We start from the raw sequence: 17,787 nt of genomic DNA on the forward strand, positions 1-17,787 counted from the left end.
GGTATTCCTCTTTTAGGCACCAAATTGTTTTATTTCTCTTTACTAGGAAGCTTTAGTATGGACATTGTGACGGATGAATGGTCCGGCAGTAGGATAGTATTTATAGTGAGGAGGCAGCAGGGATGCGTCTATGAGGTAGTCGAAGCTTGAATGAGGTGGTGAGAAGAAGGTAAGGTCATTACCTTTCAGGTTGTGTAACCTCCATGCATCTAAAAGGCGGCGTGTGTTGCAGAGGTTAAGCATCTGTTTATGTGCTTTACTGGGTTTAAATTTAAAAGTGGAATGGAGATCTAGAATGAGGTCCATTGGTAAATTAAAATCATCATACAATATTCTCCTTGAGTCTCGGGGAATGTCTGATTATTTCTTGTTTAGTGTGGGCCAGAGTAGGAGAACATCTCTATTAGTAGCGTGGATGTTTTTCACTTAACGGTCTTCTTCTCCGCTGCTTAGTCTTGTGAGTAACCATCTACCATTAATTTCATGTTCAGAGAATATAATAAAAAGGCCAGTCCTTTTGGATAGTAGGGTAAGTACGCCATTTTTGTTCCTGCAGGCTTCTCAGCAGGTTAAATCTGCAACTCAGCCTTTCCTCATTGAGAGGATTTCTTTGCAGCCGATATTCGTTTTTTGGAAGAGTATTATGTCACCAGACAGATTTTTGCAGTAATCTAGTTTATTATTTCTTTACACTAGATGATTCAGTCCCTTAACGATTAGCGTTACCCCATTTGTCTTTGATGGTCAGAGGGTTAAGCGGTCAAGAGTTCAGTTATATGGGGCTTTGGAGAAGCCAATTACTTCTTTGGTGTTGGTTTCATCTTTATCGATATCTCACTGGGTCGGTAGGGGAAAGGGTTGTAAATGGGGTCAATGAACGGGATTGGTTATAACCAACTTTGAAAACTTGCATGGGTTTTAGAGTCACTAATTTGTGATCCTAAGCCCCCTTCCAGCAAGGGCTGTCTGTCGAAGACAAGGTGCACAGGGGAATGCATGTTGGAGAGCAGCCGGGGATGGCATTTCCACATTGTGGGGCCTATATTCAAGCAAACATTCGCAGTTTGAGGATCGTTCACTAAGAAAGTGATAATGTTGTTTAAGAATCCAAAGAGATATGGGTTACTTCTGGGGGCCAGAATAGTAAGCATATAATGAGCGGGCGAGAGAACAGCAGTTAGTTACATGTATTTAGGGTTTATTATACATGTCTAGGCATAATATGGTAGGGGCTTGTGGGGGTGTGCAATAAAAATGTGATAGCAATGTCATCCACTAGAGCAAAGTTTACAGAAACAAGGCGCTGATGCATATGCAACAAACATAGTGTAACACTATGTAAGTTAAAACTAAGTACTTCTCAATATCTAATCTTCTAATTATAACTGCTTACACATTGCTGCGTTATACATGAAACTTAAAAATAGTAATGTCAGAGGTAGACAGTAACCTTCTTGTTTGGAGCTTCGAGAAAGTATACTAATACCAATCTTAATAATATGAATTTATCTACCGGTCTTGAGATGAATTGGCCTGAATTGGCGTAAGTATCCATGTTAGTCGGTTGAATGCTGAAGTGCAAATTTAGGCTTTAATTCTGCAAACAAATCATTAAGGTTTGGTCACTTGAGTTGCTAAGTGTCGGGTTCAGCAGGTTATCTTCACGATGCATAACAGCAGTAACCTTGAACATCATGGGCGAGTATGGGATGTTGGATTTCTGTGCCTAATGTCTGCTTCCATCTGCATTTCAGATTTGTTGTCTAGAAAGGATGACAGTTCCACTGGATCTGTAAAAATCTTTGTTCAGCATTTAAATGTGATTCGAAACTTGGAAGAACCTGAGAAGGCAAAAGGGATCTTCATCTCCGTCTGCCTCTGTGCTTGGTGTTGAGAACCGATAGGGATTGTTGACAAGGATCCACTCACCCTGTTATCGCCCCCACCTTAATGCTGCGTTGAGATCAGGCCTTGACCGGGGAAGAGATGGCGCTAAGCAGGGGATCAGTGCATCGTCATTAAGCGCTTGCTTCGGGAACAGCAGATGCACTCTCCGTTCAGAGTCAGATCGGGCTCATGTTTGGCAAATTATGGGGTCTTGGGTGAGGCTTGTGACCCAAAACACACCGGAGTCTTGTCAGAGCTCAGAGACGAGCCATCATCAGTCCATTTGTTGGACTGATCTTGCTGTTTTTTTTTGTCTGTTTGCAAGGACTCTACTAACTAGGCCCAGGCGCATGTGCTCTAACCCATAAGCATTGGCTACAGTCCTATACTTACATACAAGTCCCTAGTGTGAAAAATTGGGTTAGTGGTTGACTTTGCTGTGAGTCCTGGTCAAGCAGCAATGACAATCATTGCTAGGGTAAGGCAATACCAAATGCCAAACTAACCTGTGCTCAACCCCTTGGTAGCTTGGCACAGAGCAGTCAAATTTAAATTAGAGGCAATGTGAAAAGTATTTGTGCATCAATTCAAATACTGAAAACACTACATAAAAAGTATTTCACACCAGTTTAGAAAAATAGAGCAAAATTTTATACACAAACACAATCAGGAGAACTGGAGTTATGAATTTTTAAAGAATAAAGTGTAAAATGCCACCTGGAAACATAAAGGGCCAACGGCAGCTCTCTGGACCAGGTCGAAGTCAAAAGTACAGGCCAACCCGCGATGGAGAGCGGGTTGGATACAGTCCAAGATTAATCCTGCTGACGTTCTACCTTCTCAAGTTTTGTACCACAAGTTTAATTCGCTTTGGAAAGCGTCATAAGGAGCATGGGGGGCGTCCCGGAGGCTGTCGGTGTGACGTAAAGAGCAGGCCGGGCATCACGGACTGGCGTACTGGTGCTTTGCATTGGTGGTCCCCTGTGAGCTGTCAGTGCTGCAGTCCGAACAGACAGGATGGCAGTGGTTTGTGCTGATTTTCACAACCTCGTTCGCAGTTGCAAAGTGCCAGAAGCTTGATTTAAGAGTCCGTGAGCCACACAGAGGGTCCAGGACCTAAGCCGCAACTGTTGGGGAGGGTTAAGATCCCGCTGCAGCTGGATCAAGTAGCTATTTGGGGAGCCTGTTATGTCCCTTAGGCTCAGATCAGGAGGCCAATAGGTTAGTCCTTGGAGTCACTTTAGAGTCTTGGGTTCAAGATGAGGTCGCAGGCCCAGTTTTTCCTCACCAGTCAAGAGGACAGCAGTCAGCAGGCCAGCGAAGGAGAACAGTAGCTGCTCCAGAGTAGCAGTTCAGAAGAGTGGCAGTTCTTTAAGCAGCACAGTAGTCCTTCCTGGCAGAGTATCCACAGGTCTAGAAATGTACTGAAGAGTTGGTGTCCGAGGTCCAGTATTTGTACCCACTTGTGCCTCTGAAGGGAGGAGAAGCTCCAAGAGGTATGCCTTTGAAGTGTACAGATGTCCTACCTTCCTAATGATGGCTCCAGACTAACTGTAGGGGCTATGCAACCCATTATGTAGAGACAGGACATAGTGTGTTCAAGTTCAGGTGGGGCTGGGCCCAGCTCCTCCCTCCCATCCTGCCAGCGATGGTCCATCCAGTCACACATAACCTCCCCACTGGGTGTGGCTGTCTAGGACAAATACACAAAGCCCAACTGGCAGCTACAACTAGTCATGTGCCCCAGAGACAGGTTGCAAGAACCAAATGGCAAAGGCAAGAACATGCCAACTTCCTAAACGTGGTATTTTCTGAATTGCAATTTAAAATCTGACTTCACCATGAGTTAGGATTTGAATTTGTGATTCAAGAGACACCAAACATGAAGAGGTTACCTGTTGCCTTTTGGAAATTACACTTATAAATGTAATAAGGTAATTCCAATGTTATCCTATGGAGAGGTAGGCATTGCAGTAGTGAAAAGCGAATTTAAGGACCTGTAAAACTTATAAGTACATATCCTACATTTTAAGTACATTGCGCCCTGCTTTCTGGGTTGTTCAGGGCCTATCCTAGCAGTGACATATTTGTATAAAAATTGAAGGTTTGGGCCTGGCAAAAGGTTTATTTTGCGAGGTCAACATGGCAGTAAGCCACTGCACAAACAGTCTGCAATGGCAGGCCAGGCACATGTTTAAAGTGATACTTAAGTGGGTGGTACAATCAGTGCTGCAGGACCACTAGTAGCATTTAATTTACAGGCCCTGGGCAGTGCAGTGCACTTTACTAGGGACTTATAAGTACATTAAATATGCAAATTGCGTATCAACCAATATTACCATGTTTTAAGGAGAGAGAACAAGCACTTTAGCACTGGTTACACTGGTAAAGTGCACAAAGTCCTAAAGTCAGCAAAAACAAGATCAGAAAAAATTGAGAAGGAAGGCAAAAAGTTGGTGGGAAGACCACCCTAAGGCTACCAGGTCTAACGTGTTCCCCTGAGCTGAAAGTGGAAAGAACTATCTGACCCCTAAAAGTTCCTATCAGTAAGCCAGGAGAACCTGTATAGACCATCAGCATTTGCATGGTCTGAACCAGGACGGTATTACACCGTAAAGTTGATTCCCTCTAGGGAAATGGAACATCTCAACAGTTTGAGATTTTCACCCCTCATTTGTATGAGCCACCTGAGAGGTCTGCGGTCTGTCTGAAACTAGAAGCAAGTCCCAAACAGGTATGGTCTCAGCTTCTTCAGTGCCTCTGTTCCTGTGGAAGTAACTTCCTGGTAATAAAGGCTACCAGTTGGTCCATGCCCTCCTCATTTAACTGTGCTAAGACCGCTCATATGCCATGATATAAAGCCTCTGTCTGCACTATGAACACCTTAGTGATGTCAGGAGCCTAGAGTTCAGATGCTGTACACATGGCTTCCTTGAGAGTATCAAAGCTTTTTGACCGGCCTCTGTCCAGATCACCTGTCTGGGCTGCTTCTTTGAAGTTACCTCTGTTAAGGGGGACACAATGGTGCCATACCCTTTAACAAACCTCCTATCATATCTTGTGAGGCCCAGGAAGGCCCTCATCTGAGTCTGTATTTCAGGGAGTTTCCAAGTGAGGACAATTTCAATTTTTGCCTGGAGAGACTGCACCTTGCCCCCGCACACCATGTGGCCCACATAACCCATAGAACCCTGCCATATCTGGCACTTACTGGCCTTGACAGTCAGGCCTGTTTGGTGCAAGGACTGAAGCACCTCCAGGGGGTGGGGGTAGGACAGGTATTCCTGCCAGCTGGAGCTGTAAGGGCTGTGTAGTCCAGGTAGGTAGCGCAAAATGCCTCCTTCCCAGCCGGGACCCTGTCAACCAAACTCTGAAAGGCGGCAGGGCACTCATTAAGCCAAAGTGCATTACCTTAAACTGGAAGTGGTCATCTGGGGTTGAGAATACAGACTCTCTTTTGCCCTCTCAGTCGGAGGGATCTGCCAGTGCTCTGATGTCAGATCAAAAGTACAGAGAAATTTGTCAGTGCCCAGCCTGTCTATGAGCTCATCAGCTTAGGCACTGGGGTGTGCATCAGTTTTTGTGATGGAATTAAAGCCCCTGTAATCCACACAGAACCTAATTTCTGGAGTGGTGCCAGGTGGGGCAGCTTTGGGTACCAGCACCACAGGGCTGGACCAGGAATGGTTTGAGGGCCCAATTCCACCAAGCACCACCATCTTGAAGAACTTCCTCCTCGATGCTGGCCTTCACCTTGTCTGACAACCTGTAAATCTTATTTTTAACAAGTAGACTATCTCCGGTGTCAATGGCATGGACACATAGGTGTGTGAGTCCAGGGCTGAGGGAAAACAGAGAGGCGAACTGCCCCAGTAACTGGTGACTGTCAATCAGCTGCACTGGGGTCAGGGTAGGGGAGAAGTTGACACCGTCCAGTGACCCATCATGCTCCATCATGCTCCTGGAAAGACAGTAGGTCAGGGAGAGGCTCGCTCCACTCCTTCATCTGTCACAAGGAGCATGTTCACTTCCTTTAAATGCGGTTTGAGGCGGTTCACATGGAGCACCTTAAAGGGGTTTCTAGGGGTCTGGAGATCCACCAAGTAGGTGGATTCCCCCTTCTACCCCTTTACCTCAAATGGGCCTGTCAAGCGATCGTGCAGATATCTTGGCTCCACAGGCTTCATCACCCACACCTTCTGGCCAAGCTGAAACTCTACAAGAGGGGTCTTCTGGTCATACCAGAGTTTCATAATTTCTTGACTGGCCTCAAAATTGCTTTTCACCTTCTTCCAAAAGCGATGCGTCTGGTTTTGGAGCCTGTAATTGACCACATCCTGAGGGGGCTTCCTTGGAACTTGCTCCTACCCCTCTCTCGCAAGGCTAAGAGGTCCTCTAACAGGGTGACCATATAGGAATTCAAAGGGGCTAAACCCAGCCCCCTTCTGTGGCACCTTCCTTTATGCAAAGAGAAGGCATGGTAGGAGAATGTCCCACTCACGGTTCAGGTAGGCCCATTATCATTCCTTTCAGGGTCTTGTTGAATCTCTTTGAAGGACTGTTGGGTTAATAGGATGTGGACAACTTATAATTTAACCTACACTCAACCCACATGGACTTCATGTACGCTGACATGAAGTTATTGCTCTTTCAGACTTTACCTCTTTTGGGACCCCCACATGGGTAAACATCTCCATCAGGGCCCTGGCCACCGCAGGTGCAGTCCGCGACTTCAGATGGATGGCCTCTGGGTAGCGAGTGGGGTGGTCCACCAAGACCAGGATGAATCTGTTGCCTAAAGCTGTCTTGGGATACAAGGGTCCAACAATGCCTACCCTCTCCAAAAGGCAGGTAGCGGGTCAGGGGAACATTGACCTTTTTCCCTGACTTCCTAATGGCTGGGAAGGTAGTACAAGACCCACAGAATGCATCTGAAACTATCTTCATCCTGGGCCAATAGAAGTAGAAAACAAGCATGGTGAAGGTCTCATCTTGCCTCAGATGTCCTGCCAGGTTATGTCATGAGCCAAACACTTTAGGAAGGTCCTGTAACACTGGGGAACATCAACACACATGCTGCTCCAGATCCAGGAAGCTCAGGCTCGCTATATAAGAGGTCATTCTCTCAAAAGATTACGTGACCTCCAGAGCTGTCAACTGTTTCCTGGGCCTCAGCTTGCCACTTCATGCCCTCTAGAATGGAGCACTCCATCTGCCCTTGACAGAAAACCATCCTAAACTTGCCAACCAGCAAGCTCAGACTAGTCACCCAGGGGGGCAATGCCCCCCTGGGTTAGCTCAGGGGCGTCCTCTAAAGGGGCTCCGTCAACCTCGGTTGGGGGAACTTCAAGGGTTGGTTTCCCACCCCCGCTTGCTTCCCCGCATCTTGGCAGCTGCCTGGGTCATTTGTCCAGGCACCCTGGACTCCCTTCCCAGACAGCCATGGACCATGTGGTTATATAGACCCATTCAGGCAAAGCCATCATATCCAAGTGTGACCTGAGCTCTACATCCCTCCAGATAGTGTGCTCCAGGTCTTTGTCCAAGCAATCAATCTACAGGTCTGGGAGGATTCACAGCAAGTTTTAGAGGACTTGAGACCACCCCCGCCTTCAAAGGGAACCAGAGCCACCGATAGATGGCAATCTTGATGGTTGACAACAATGACTTGGTGGAATGTGTTGGGGAGCACCTGCTCTGAGGATACCAGCTGACACCTTACAGTAGTGATGCTGTCTCCTGTGTCCCTCTAAGCTTTCACCTGTTGTCCACCGATGGTGACCCACTGCCTGTACCTAGACATATTGATAGGCATATGGCCTTTGTGCACCGTCTCTTTATCCCCCAGGGAAACAAAGGTCACCTTTGTCTGCCCCCTATAGCTAACTGTGACTACCTCTTCCCCATGCACTACCCTCACCAACCCAAGTGTATGTCCACTGGTGGGGAGTTGTGCCCTGCGCTCTTAGGACATTTGAAGTCACCTTGGAGTGCCCATTCTTGTAGCACTCAGTGCATTAGGGTCTCAATCTCCGTGTCTGCTTATCAAAGAACCCTATCTTTTCAGTCTCAGGCTGGGAATAGTGACTGCTGTCCCTTGGGAATTGTTTTGGGGGCCTTTTGGGAACTCCTTATTTTTAAGTTTTTCTCTACCCTCTTTCTTTAGGTGGGAATCCTGACCACCCTTGTGGGAATCTCCTTAGCTTTTTGGACACTCTAGTGCTGGGCCAGAGGTCTGCCTGCTCAGCAGGTTTCCTGGGGTCAGTTAGCTTACTGTTTAAAAGGTGCTGACGCAGCTCTGGAAAACAAATACTGAGCATGTGCTCTCCCAAAATTAGTTTGTACAACCCACTGAAGTCACTAACTTTGCTGCCTTGCACCCAGCCAGTCAGTGCCTTGCTATAGTAGTTCACAAAATCAACTCAGGACTGGTAGCAGAGCTTTTGGCTGTCCCTGAACCTCTGACAGCATTTTCATGGGCCATTCTAAACTTAGTGATCGAAATGGCTTTCATGGGGGAGTACCTAGTTTGGTCCTCAACCTGTAAGGTAAGAAGTGTGTCCCTTCCCAATGGAGTAGTGCAATTTAGACACCATCACTTACACGTTATTGTGCAATTATGGGTTTATTTCTGACATTACATTTATTGTGTGCCCCAATAATATTAACATGTGTGAACCTTTAAATGCATTGATGAAGCGTAACTACTGAGAAACTGAAGCTTTATATAAATGTGAGCATTAATGTTCATTTAAAACACCAACATGTATTCATTATTCACATTTTACATTTATGCTTCAAGTTGTATTTGCAGCAGCTAACATGCATACTTTTATTTACGTTTTGCATTTATTTTGAAAGTTATATGTGTGCATGTATAATCATATATGCACATTACGGCCCTCATTACGACCCTGGCGGTTTGTAACCGCCAGGGCCGCTGGACGCGGAGGCACCGCCGACAGGCCGGCGGTGCCCCGCGGGGCATTCTGACCGCGGCGGCTTAGCCGCGGTCAGAGAAGGGAAACCGGCGGTCTCCCGCCGGTTTCCCGCTGCCCCCAAGGAATGCTGCGCCGGCTTGGGGATTCCGACTCCCCCTCCCGCCATCCAGTTCCTGGCGGTTCTCCCGCCGGGAACCGGATGGCGGGAGGGGGAGTCGCGGGGCCCCTGGGGGCCCCTGCAGTGCCCATGCCAACGGCATGGGCACTGCAGGGGCCCCCGTAAGAGGGCCCCAAAATGTATTTCACTGTCTGCCTTGCAGACAGTGAAATACGCGACGGGTGCAACAGCACCCGTCGCACCTTCCCACTCCGCCGGCTCTATTACGAGCCGGCATCCTCGTGGGAAGGGAGTTTTTCCCTGGGCTGGCGGGCGGTCTTTTGGAGACCGCCCGCCAGCCCAGGGAAAAACTCATAATACCCTCCGCGGTCTTCTGACCGCGGAGCGGTATTACGGAGGGCGGAATTCTGTTTAGTTAAAGTTAGCCTGACTAAAGGTCTTAATTTTGAAGTGCACTTTGCTTGATCAGCGTGTTCTTTCTTTTGCAAGTGCGTTCTCGTGATTTCATTAGCTAGAGAAAGGAATTTTTTTGTATATATTAGTTTACTGATAGTAAGGCCTGAGAAGAGAAATTTAGGCAAGGAACGTGAAGACATAATGAGCAGATGAAGCCTCCTATTCATCATGTATCAGCACTGGGGGATGCTCAAGGTTGCAATAACTGTTCAAGTTCTGTGGGATTGTAAACTCAGCTAATGTTGCAAATGCACACCACAAGAAAAGATTGATTGGTTCGTGGTGGGGTGGGAAGAGATATGATTGTTACTGATGTTTCTATTTGTTTTAATTAATGTTCACACTGTCTGAAGTTAGAGCAGATTCCCTTAGATTTTGAGGGGTACAGACGTTTCTGCTTCCTTTATTCTTGCAAGACTGAAGCTTATTGCAATTCTGGAAGACTTACTGGAGTCTTCCCAATGCTGACACCTTCTAGCAGTTCCAAGTTTCCATGAGACTCCATTCTATAAACCATCCTCATACTTTCATGTAAAACTTTGATGACATAACTTTAGAACTTCTTCATGTTTAGGAAAAAGAATCAAAGTTTCTTTACAGAACACCTATTTCTAATTCTCAGTCTCTGTATTGCTGTGGCAGTGATTATGTTGTATCTTATTCTTTTGAGATTAAACCTACTGCAATATTTCAGCTTGCCATCTGTAATGGTATATATTTTTAATATCCTCCTGACATGCATATATACTGGTCTGATGATTAATTGGTAATACAATTACTTAACTTTAATCACGGATTCCTGGTCCTTATGGTGTGGCCAAACGGGCTTCACCAAAATTGAATTATTTTGTTAATGTTAACTCTCTTTGTGTCTCAGTCAACTTAAAAAGATCCAGCAGAAGAGAGGTTGTAAATCTCACACCTGCACATTCCCCTCCTACTGTAATCACGTATTCCACAATGCCTCCCCCCCCCCAGTGTTATTTTGGGATCTTGTAGACCCTCAGGGCTACCTCGTCTGCAGATAATCATTTATTGATATCATCTCCCACCACACAACTGGGCACAAAATCCTTTGGGATGCAGACCTTTTTGTCTCCTTCAGACTCTGAAGGTATGCTGCCACCATCAGTGCAGGACTCTGCCTACCTAGACTCAATGTCCAACTCCTTAAGACTCATTCATAAGCTGGTATCAACTTTTTATCCTCTAAGGCTCTCTCTGCCTCAAATTTCTTCTCCTCTATGGCCAGTTTTCTTTCCTCCATCCTTAATTGTGCCATCTGCAGCTTAAATTCCCTCTCCTCACTCCTCTCCACCAGCTCCTCTGGGGACAGGCTATGCGAAGAGACGGTGCTTCCTGCCGTGACAGGGCACTCCATTTCAGGGGTCATGTCATCCCCCTCCACTGAAGGTGGCTCTACAGGAAGGTCCTCTCCATGTTGTTCGGTCTCATTATCCTCTCCTGTGGCTTCAATCAGTGATCGATAGGCTTCAGCCCAGACCCTCTGAGTCTTTTGCAACTCCACCCTCCTGGTGGTGCTCTTGGCAAGAAGTCCCCTCTCCTTGCAGAACTCTTTCAGCTGGGCCACAGTGTAGGCAACCATGTTAATCATCTCAAACTCCACTCTTGCAGGTGTAGTTTCAGGGAGACTTTAAACATGAATTAACCCTGGATATGGGATGGTAGTGTACACCAACTCACTGTATGGTACTGGACAAACAGGTCCTGATCCTCACCACTGATCACCAATGTGAGTAATTGGGTTACTGGTTGACTGTGGTGTGAGCCCTGGTCAAGCAGCAATCACAACCCTTGTTAGGGTAAGGCGCAAGCAAACCCAAAATTAACCTGTGCTCAACCCCCTGGTAACTTGGCACATAGCAGACAGGCTTAACTTAGAGGCAATGTGTAAAGTATGTGTACAACAATTCAAACTGTAAAAAAGTGAAAACACCACACACAAAAGTATCCAACACTGGGTAAGAAAATGTAGTAAACAAAACAAGACCAAAATGCCAAAAATCCAATCAGTAGAATTAGAATTATGAATTTTTAAATAATAAATTGTAACATAGCACCTAAAAGCATAAAGTGCCAACCACGGCTAACTGGTTGTGCTGGACCGGGTCAAAATCAAAGTTTCAGGCCAACCACGATGGAATGCGAGTTGGATACAGTCCCAGATTAGTCCCGCTGAAGTTTTATCTTGTCATGTTTTGTGCCAAGAGTCCTGTTCATGGAGAAGAGGGTCACGAGGAGCAAGGAGAGAGTCGCTGGAGGCTGTCGGCATGGCGTGAAGAGCAGTCTGGGCTCCGTGGACATCAGGCTGGTGCTTCATGATGGTCGTCGCCTGCAAGCAGTCGATGCTGCAGCACGAAGAGATGGGCTGGCAGCAGCTCACGTTGATTTTCAGTGCAAGCGGTGTGGTTTAGGTGCAAATGGGCTCATTCGCAGTTGCGAAGAGCTCAAAAATGAATTTAGGAACTTGTAAGCGGCACTGTACATCCAGGACCTGAGAGGCACCACTTGGGGTTAGGGAAAGCACAGCAGCTGGGTCCAGGAGCTGTTTTGGTGAGCCTTTTATGTCCCTTAGGGTCAGATCAGGAGGCCAGCAGACTAGCCCTTGGAGTCACTCTGGGGTCCTGGGTTCAAGATGAGGTTGCAGGTCCAATTCTTCCTCTCCAGGCAACAGCACAGCAGAGCAGTAGCTCCCTCAGAGTGGCAGTCCAGCAGAATGGCAGTCCATTCAGCAGCACAAGAGTCTTTCTTCCTGGCAGAGTATCCACAGGTCACGAAGTGTAACGAAGAGTGGTGTCTGAGGTCCAGTATTTATGCCGAGTTGAGCCTCTGAAGTGGGGAGAAGCTTCTAGAGGTATGCCTTTGAACTGCACACATGCCCTGCCTTCCTGACCCTGGTTCCTATTCAAGTATAAGTGGGGCTGGACCCAGCTCTTCCCTCCCATCCTGCCAATGATGGGCAATCGAGTCACACTGGAGCTCCCCATTGTGTGTGGTTTTCTAGGAGGAATACAAAAAGCCCAACTGTCATCTACACCCAGTCACGTGACCCAGAGACAGGCTGCAGGCACCAAACGGCTAAGGCAAGAAAATGCCAACTTTCTAACAGTATTAGAAAAAAACAGCAGTTCTTAATAGTTATATCTTGAATCAGATTATAAAGTAAAGCACAGTGGCTAGGTACATAGTTACAGTTCCAAATTATAGAAGAATAGTCAAACAATACATGCAAAAAAGATATCAATCATTATAAACACATGAAGTGCAATATGTCCCATGTGAAAGAAAACAGAACCAAACATAACATTACTGCACAATACATCCAAATGACTAAAACAACATATAATTTTTGTTTTCCTTGAAAAACAAACAACCATACAAATATCTACAATTTACAGAAATAAATCAAGGCCATTTTAATAATTAAGGAAGGTTTGGTTTGTTTGTATGAATTAGTGTGGACAGCGTTTCAACCCTATTTCCAATAAAGGGTCTCATCATGACCAAAAAATATGGTGGGGCACCTTGAATGTTTTCCTTCGAGTTTGCAAGAAATGAAGACCAACAAACACAAAGTTTAAGATTGGAGGAAAATACCCACTCGGGAAAACTCTGAATGAGGAGCCCTGAGGAGGCAGACAGAGGTGTGAACAATGGCAAAACATGGAAGAATTGCACCTAGAAGCGCAGCAAAGTTGCTGGATATTGATTCCAGAGTAGGCTTCTTAAATAAGAAGGTTGTAGGAATGAGAACGGCAGTGACACTGACGATCCGACAAGACTGGAGCTCGCAACACTTGCGCTGCGAGCCACTGTAAGCCTTCTGCGGAGAGGACTGCAGAGAGTACTGCAGTCTCCTTTCTTGCTCATTTATCCAGGTACTATAGGGGCTCGCAGTCCAAAGTATCTCATGGTGGCCATAATGAGTACCACAGTGTCCCTGTTCTGCACAAGCCTCAAGGAGAGTTGTGCCCCACCGGCAACACAGCCTGAAACCACAGCCCTGGGGAAACAACTGGTGTTGGCACTGGCTCCACCTCCTGTGATGTGCATATAGTAGTCAAGTGAGTTAAAGCAGACTGTGCCCAAAACATGGAGATGTAGTTGTGGCATCATATTGTTGATGTCCCTTGATGCACTTTCACATGTTGGTCAAAACAGTGTGCATATTGTAGTTGGCTGGCCTAGCTAAAAATGAATCCGCAAGCCAAAGCATGCAGAATAATGGTGTCAAAGAAAGCATGGGGCCACATGTCAGCTCTGTCAAAGTAGGAGCTGCGGTTGTTGGGGATGGATAAGAAGAAAGCTGACGCATACAACATGAGACACCTGTAGACCTTACGATATGAATACCTATATAAAAAAATGGATCTGAGGCACACACAAAGCAGAGCCATGCATAGCTTTGGCAGATAAGGCACCAGGGCAGAAATGTGTGAAAACCTGTCCACCGGGACACGTGATTGCTCTCAGCTCCTGTTTGTTTCTGCCCCCTGATGCAAGTCACATAAGCTACCATCCAGATTTAGGTAATGTTTGAGGTAGATGGCTGGGATCAAGGGGAAAAGGCTGCACAGCACAGTGAGGGTGTGCAGATCCAAGGCAACACATGTGGGGACTACCTGGGAAATAAAAATGTAGTACTTGATTTTTGTTTTTCATGACACACACACTAAAAGACGGCAATGTTAGAGTCCGGCTTACATTCGTTCATTCACAAAAGTTAATACAAAAAATGATGTGAATGACAAAACCTCAAGCCACTGCCTGAAGGTTGCTGAACTTAAGGCTGTCCCAAATTCCATTCACTATATGTTGGTATTATATTAAATTGTTAGTTAAAATGGTCTTGGTTATGCCAAACCTAAAATGGTACACAGAAAGGTATGAGGAAACATACTTTAACACATATAATAGCACTGTGCCTTCAATAACTGTTAATTTGATTAGTGCAACTACTTAGGGAGTGGAGCTAATTTCTTTTGATGATAGGCCTACTTTTTCGATATGAAAATACTTACAAATGGAGGTATACTTTAACAAATTAAACTTTCACCGTCTACGGCTAAGCTGCACATTGTCATACACCATCCAGATCAGTGCAGTTGATTTGGTGACGAAAAAACGACAAAACCAAAGCACGTGTTATATAGTTTGGTGGTAAGAGGACAGTAAGGGGATTGCAATGCTTTGACTCAACAATTGGAAAGTAATAGGACGTATAGCAAAAGAGCTTCCTCTGACTTCACAAACACAACAATTAGCAGGCAAATCACTGAAGACACTTGCACTCTTACTGCATTTCTACTGTGGTGTACTGACACCAAAACCATGGCATTTAAAAAATATTTTAGTAATGTTTTAATTATTTTGCTTTAAATATAACTGAATTAATAAAGCAGTGGGCTCATTTATTCAAGAGATGAGCATACCTTGTTTTTGTAATAGTCCTTAACGTCTTGCTTTATAGAATCAAAGTCTCCGCTGATGAAATCAGGCAAGAAGCTGAAGGAAATGCGACACAAATAACAATCAGTTCACACAATAACTAATGTTTCTCATGTGGAAAATGCAAAAGTAGAACAGAATGAGAATTAAGATATTTAAATACAAATGTCCATATACTTTAGCTCTAGAAACCCTTTATTTTAATTCACACACATAAATGTATTATGGCATAATAAATAAGATTTATACGTCAGATTCCTACTTCAGGAGACTATCACATTGAATGCTCAAACTTACAATAAAGGGCATCAGCATTAGGACTCATGGCTTTATGGGCAAGGTGGTGTTTTTTTAGATACAAAAAGCACTTTAATGCTGATATGGCAATCCTACCTTTTTTTATTTATTTTAGTGTCAAAATGGAAGCGCTCTGATAAAATAATCAGCTGTATTTCACAAGTGTATCGTGGTATGGCATTAAAATACAATTACACTGCACACACTACGACAGCTCCTATTTTAGGACACCCTCAGTGCTCATCCCTATTTCTCAACCATCATTCCTACTTTTCATCCCTACTTCTCATGCATTATCCCTACGTCTCTACCCCTGCTTCTTATCTATCATCTCTACTTCTCACCCATATTTCTCATCCATCAGTCCTGCTTTTACATTTTTTAACTCTTTTTAACTCCGTCTTTCATTTTCTCTTTCTCCCCATTATCCTTTTAGTTAATTGCCTCTCTTTTCTACTTCTCCCCTATGTACTCTTTCAACCTCTCAATTTCACCTTCTACTTATATTCATTCCTCCTCTACGTGCATCTCCTAACTCTCTTGAATTTCCCCTCTACCCCACTTTGTATCCGTCTTTCTTCTGTAACCCTGCATCTGTCTCTGGGTTTCTCTCGCCCTTTCTTTGTTTATGCCCCTCTTGCTCTCCACAATTTTCCCTTTGCTCCCTTCGATCGCTATATATTTACTTGCCTTTGTTCACGTTTTGCCCATTCTCCGATGTATTACAATTGTAGGGTGTCTTAAAACAATGAGATTATTTTAGCCCCATAGGGCTATTAATGAACAGTAACAACTTTAAAGCATTTCTAGGTAACTACTTACAGACAGATGCTCTGCCGTCATATAGTAGGACTTCTGATTCGGAATTCGTACATTGTAACATATATACAGTGTAAAATACCGCTGCTCCTGACATATAATCTGGCTGTTAGTCCATTACCACTAATGCTTTTCTTTACCCTCTGACTATTATTTTTTTTTCAACAAATATTCTTCTCACTAATTGTTTTTTTTCAGTAATTATTTTTTAAATCATTTGGATCGAACAAGATGTCACTTACACCAAATGATTTAAAGTAACCACTAGTTACGAAGGTTTCATCCATCTGTCCGACACACTCCCACTAACGCCTTATTTCTATCCTGTGGGAATGGCACAGCTCTAAAGAATGCTCCGACTTGTCCTCCCAGTATCTGCAGTCCTTAAGTTACACAAAAGACCTGTCAAAGCTCCAAAAGGGAGGTGGGGAAGGGGAAGAGAAATAGTTGCTAGTACAAAATGGTATTCAGGATTGGTCTGGTACTGCATCACCCTCCCACAGAAAATAACGTTTTTTTGTTTTTTTTGAACTATTTAAAAGTTTAAATAACTTTTTTTAATTTAACATTTAATGTAAGATTACATTTTAATAAAATATAATTCGATTACTTTTAATTATTTCATAAATCCCTTTTAATAACTAGCAATGCATAATAACATAATATTTTCGTACTTTAGCTGGGAATTTTTTTAATTTAAACTGCTGAAAAATAATTGTAATTTAATGTAATATATTTAAATGTATTAAATATTACATTCAAAGTTAAGCTAATAGTGTTGTATATTTTTTCTTTTATTATACATTTAAAATACATATATAAACTTATTTTAAAATAATATTTAACATAAAACTATTTTTTCTATTTTTTTCCAGTTAAATAAACCTTTTTACTTTCCCATGAGAAGACTCCACAGTGAATAAGTATAAGTGATTGATCCTATGTGGCGCTGGACTTACTACTGTTTCTTTTTGGAAGTAGTAACTTACACTGGTACGGTTGGACACCTGCAAAACCGAGGCCAGAAAACACAAGAACAGCTCCTCGTGATATGCAGGGTAGGAGGACCAGCGATGAGGGGAGACAGACCACCACCTGGAGTAGAGGGGTGAGAGGACCAAACACAGAAGCTATCAAAGATCACAGTGAGAATCTTAAGGGCAGCCAACAAGAGTCAAAACAGGGGTGCACACAATGGCCTAGAGCATAGGGGACCCAAACCATGCGCACAGAAGAGTCATCCAAGCCAAAAGGGCCCAAGCAAGAACACATGGTGGGGCAAGTCCACCCTTTAAAAAAAACCAAGACATTATAGGCAAGGACACACCAAGGAATGAAATGCAACTGCAGCTCCATGTCAAGCAGACAACCTGGGTGACAGTCCCAACATCAAAACAATCACAACACAGCACCCATAACCAGCAGAAAGCAGGGGCATAAGAAGAGGAACCAAAACAGGGCAACACACAAGCCAGAGGCAAGGCTTAGCCTACACTGCACCCCATCTCACAAACGTAAAGGGGAACAGAGTTAGCAATCCCTACTTGGGGACAATGAACAACAAAAGCATTAAATCATTAGGAGGTATCATGGAGCCTGAAAAAAGCAGTCCCAAAGCAGGAAACAGGAAAAAAATACTTCAGAATCCCAGCAGGTAGACAGAGAGCCGGATTACCAAAAACCAGCCGCAGGGTGGAAGGAAGACCAGCAGAAATCCCCCCTCTTCAGGCCTAAGCAGCATCCACGAGAGGCAGCAGAAGAGCAGAGAGCACAAGGACTGGCATAGCCCACCCAGCACCA

The 17,787-nt window shown here is 44.6% G+C and overlaps 1 protein-coding gene across 2 annotated transcripts in view; it reads right to left on the minus strand.

Annotated features, from left to right (window-relative positions):
* The window catches only part of TPK1 (thiamin pyrophosphokinase 1), a 1,483,703-nt gene that overhangs the window by 1,152,122 nt on the left and 313,794 nt on the right, over positions 1-17,787 (minus strand). For both annotated transcript variants that reach the window (XM_069211507.1, XM_069211506.1), the window contains exon 5: positions 14,856-14,928. In XM_069211507.1, the coding sequence (XP_069067608.1) occupies positions 14,856-14,928 (73 nt within the window). The remainder of the gene's footprint in view (positions 1-14,855; positions 14,929-17,787) is intronic.

This window comes from Pleurodeles waltl, chromosome 10 (assembly GCF_031143425.1).
Source record: "Pleurodeles waltl isolate 20211129_DDA chromosome 10, aPleWal1.hap1.20221129, whole genome shotgun sequence".
NCBI classification, from domain to species: domain Eukaryota; kingdom Metazoa; phylum Chordata; class Amphibia; order Caudata; family Salamandridae; genus Pleurodeles; species Pleurodeles waltl.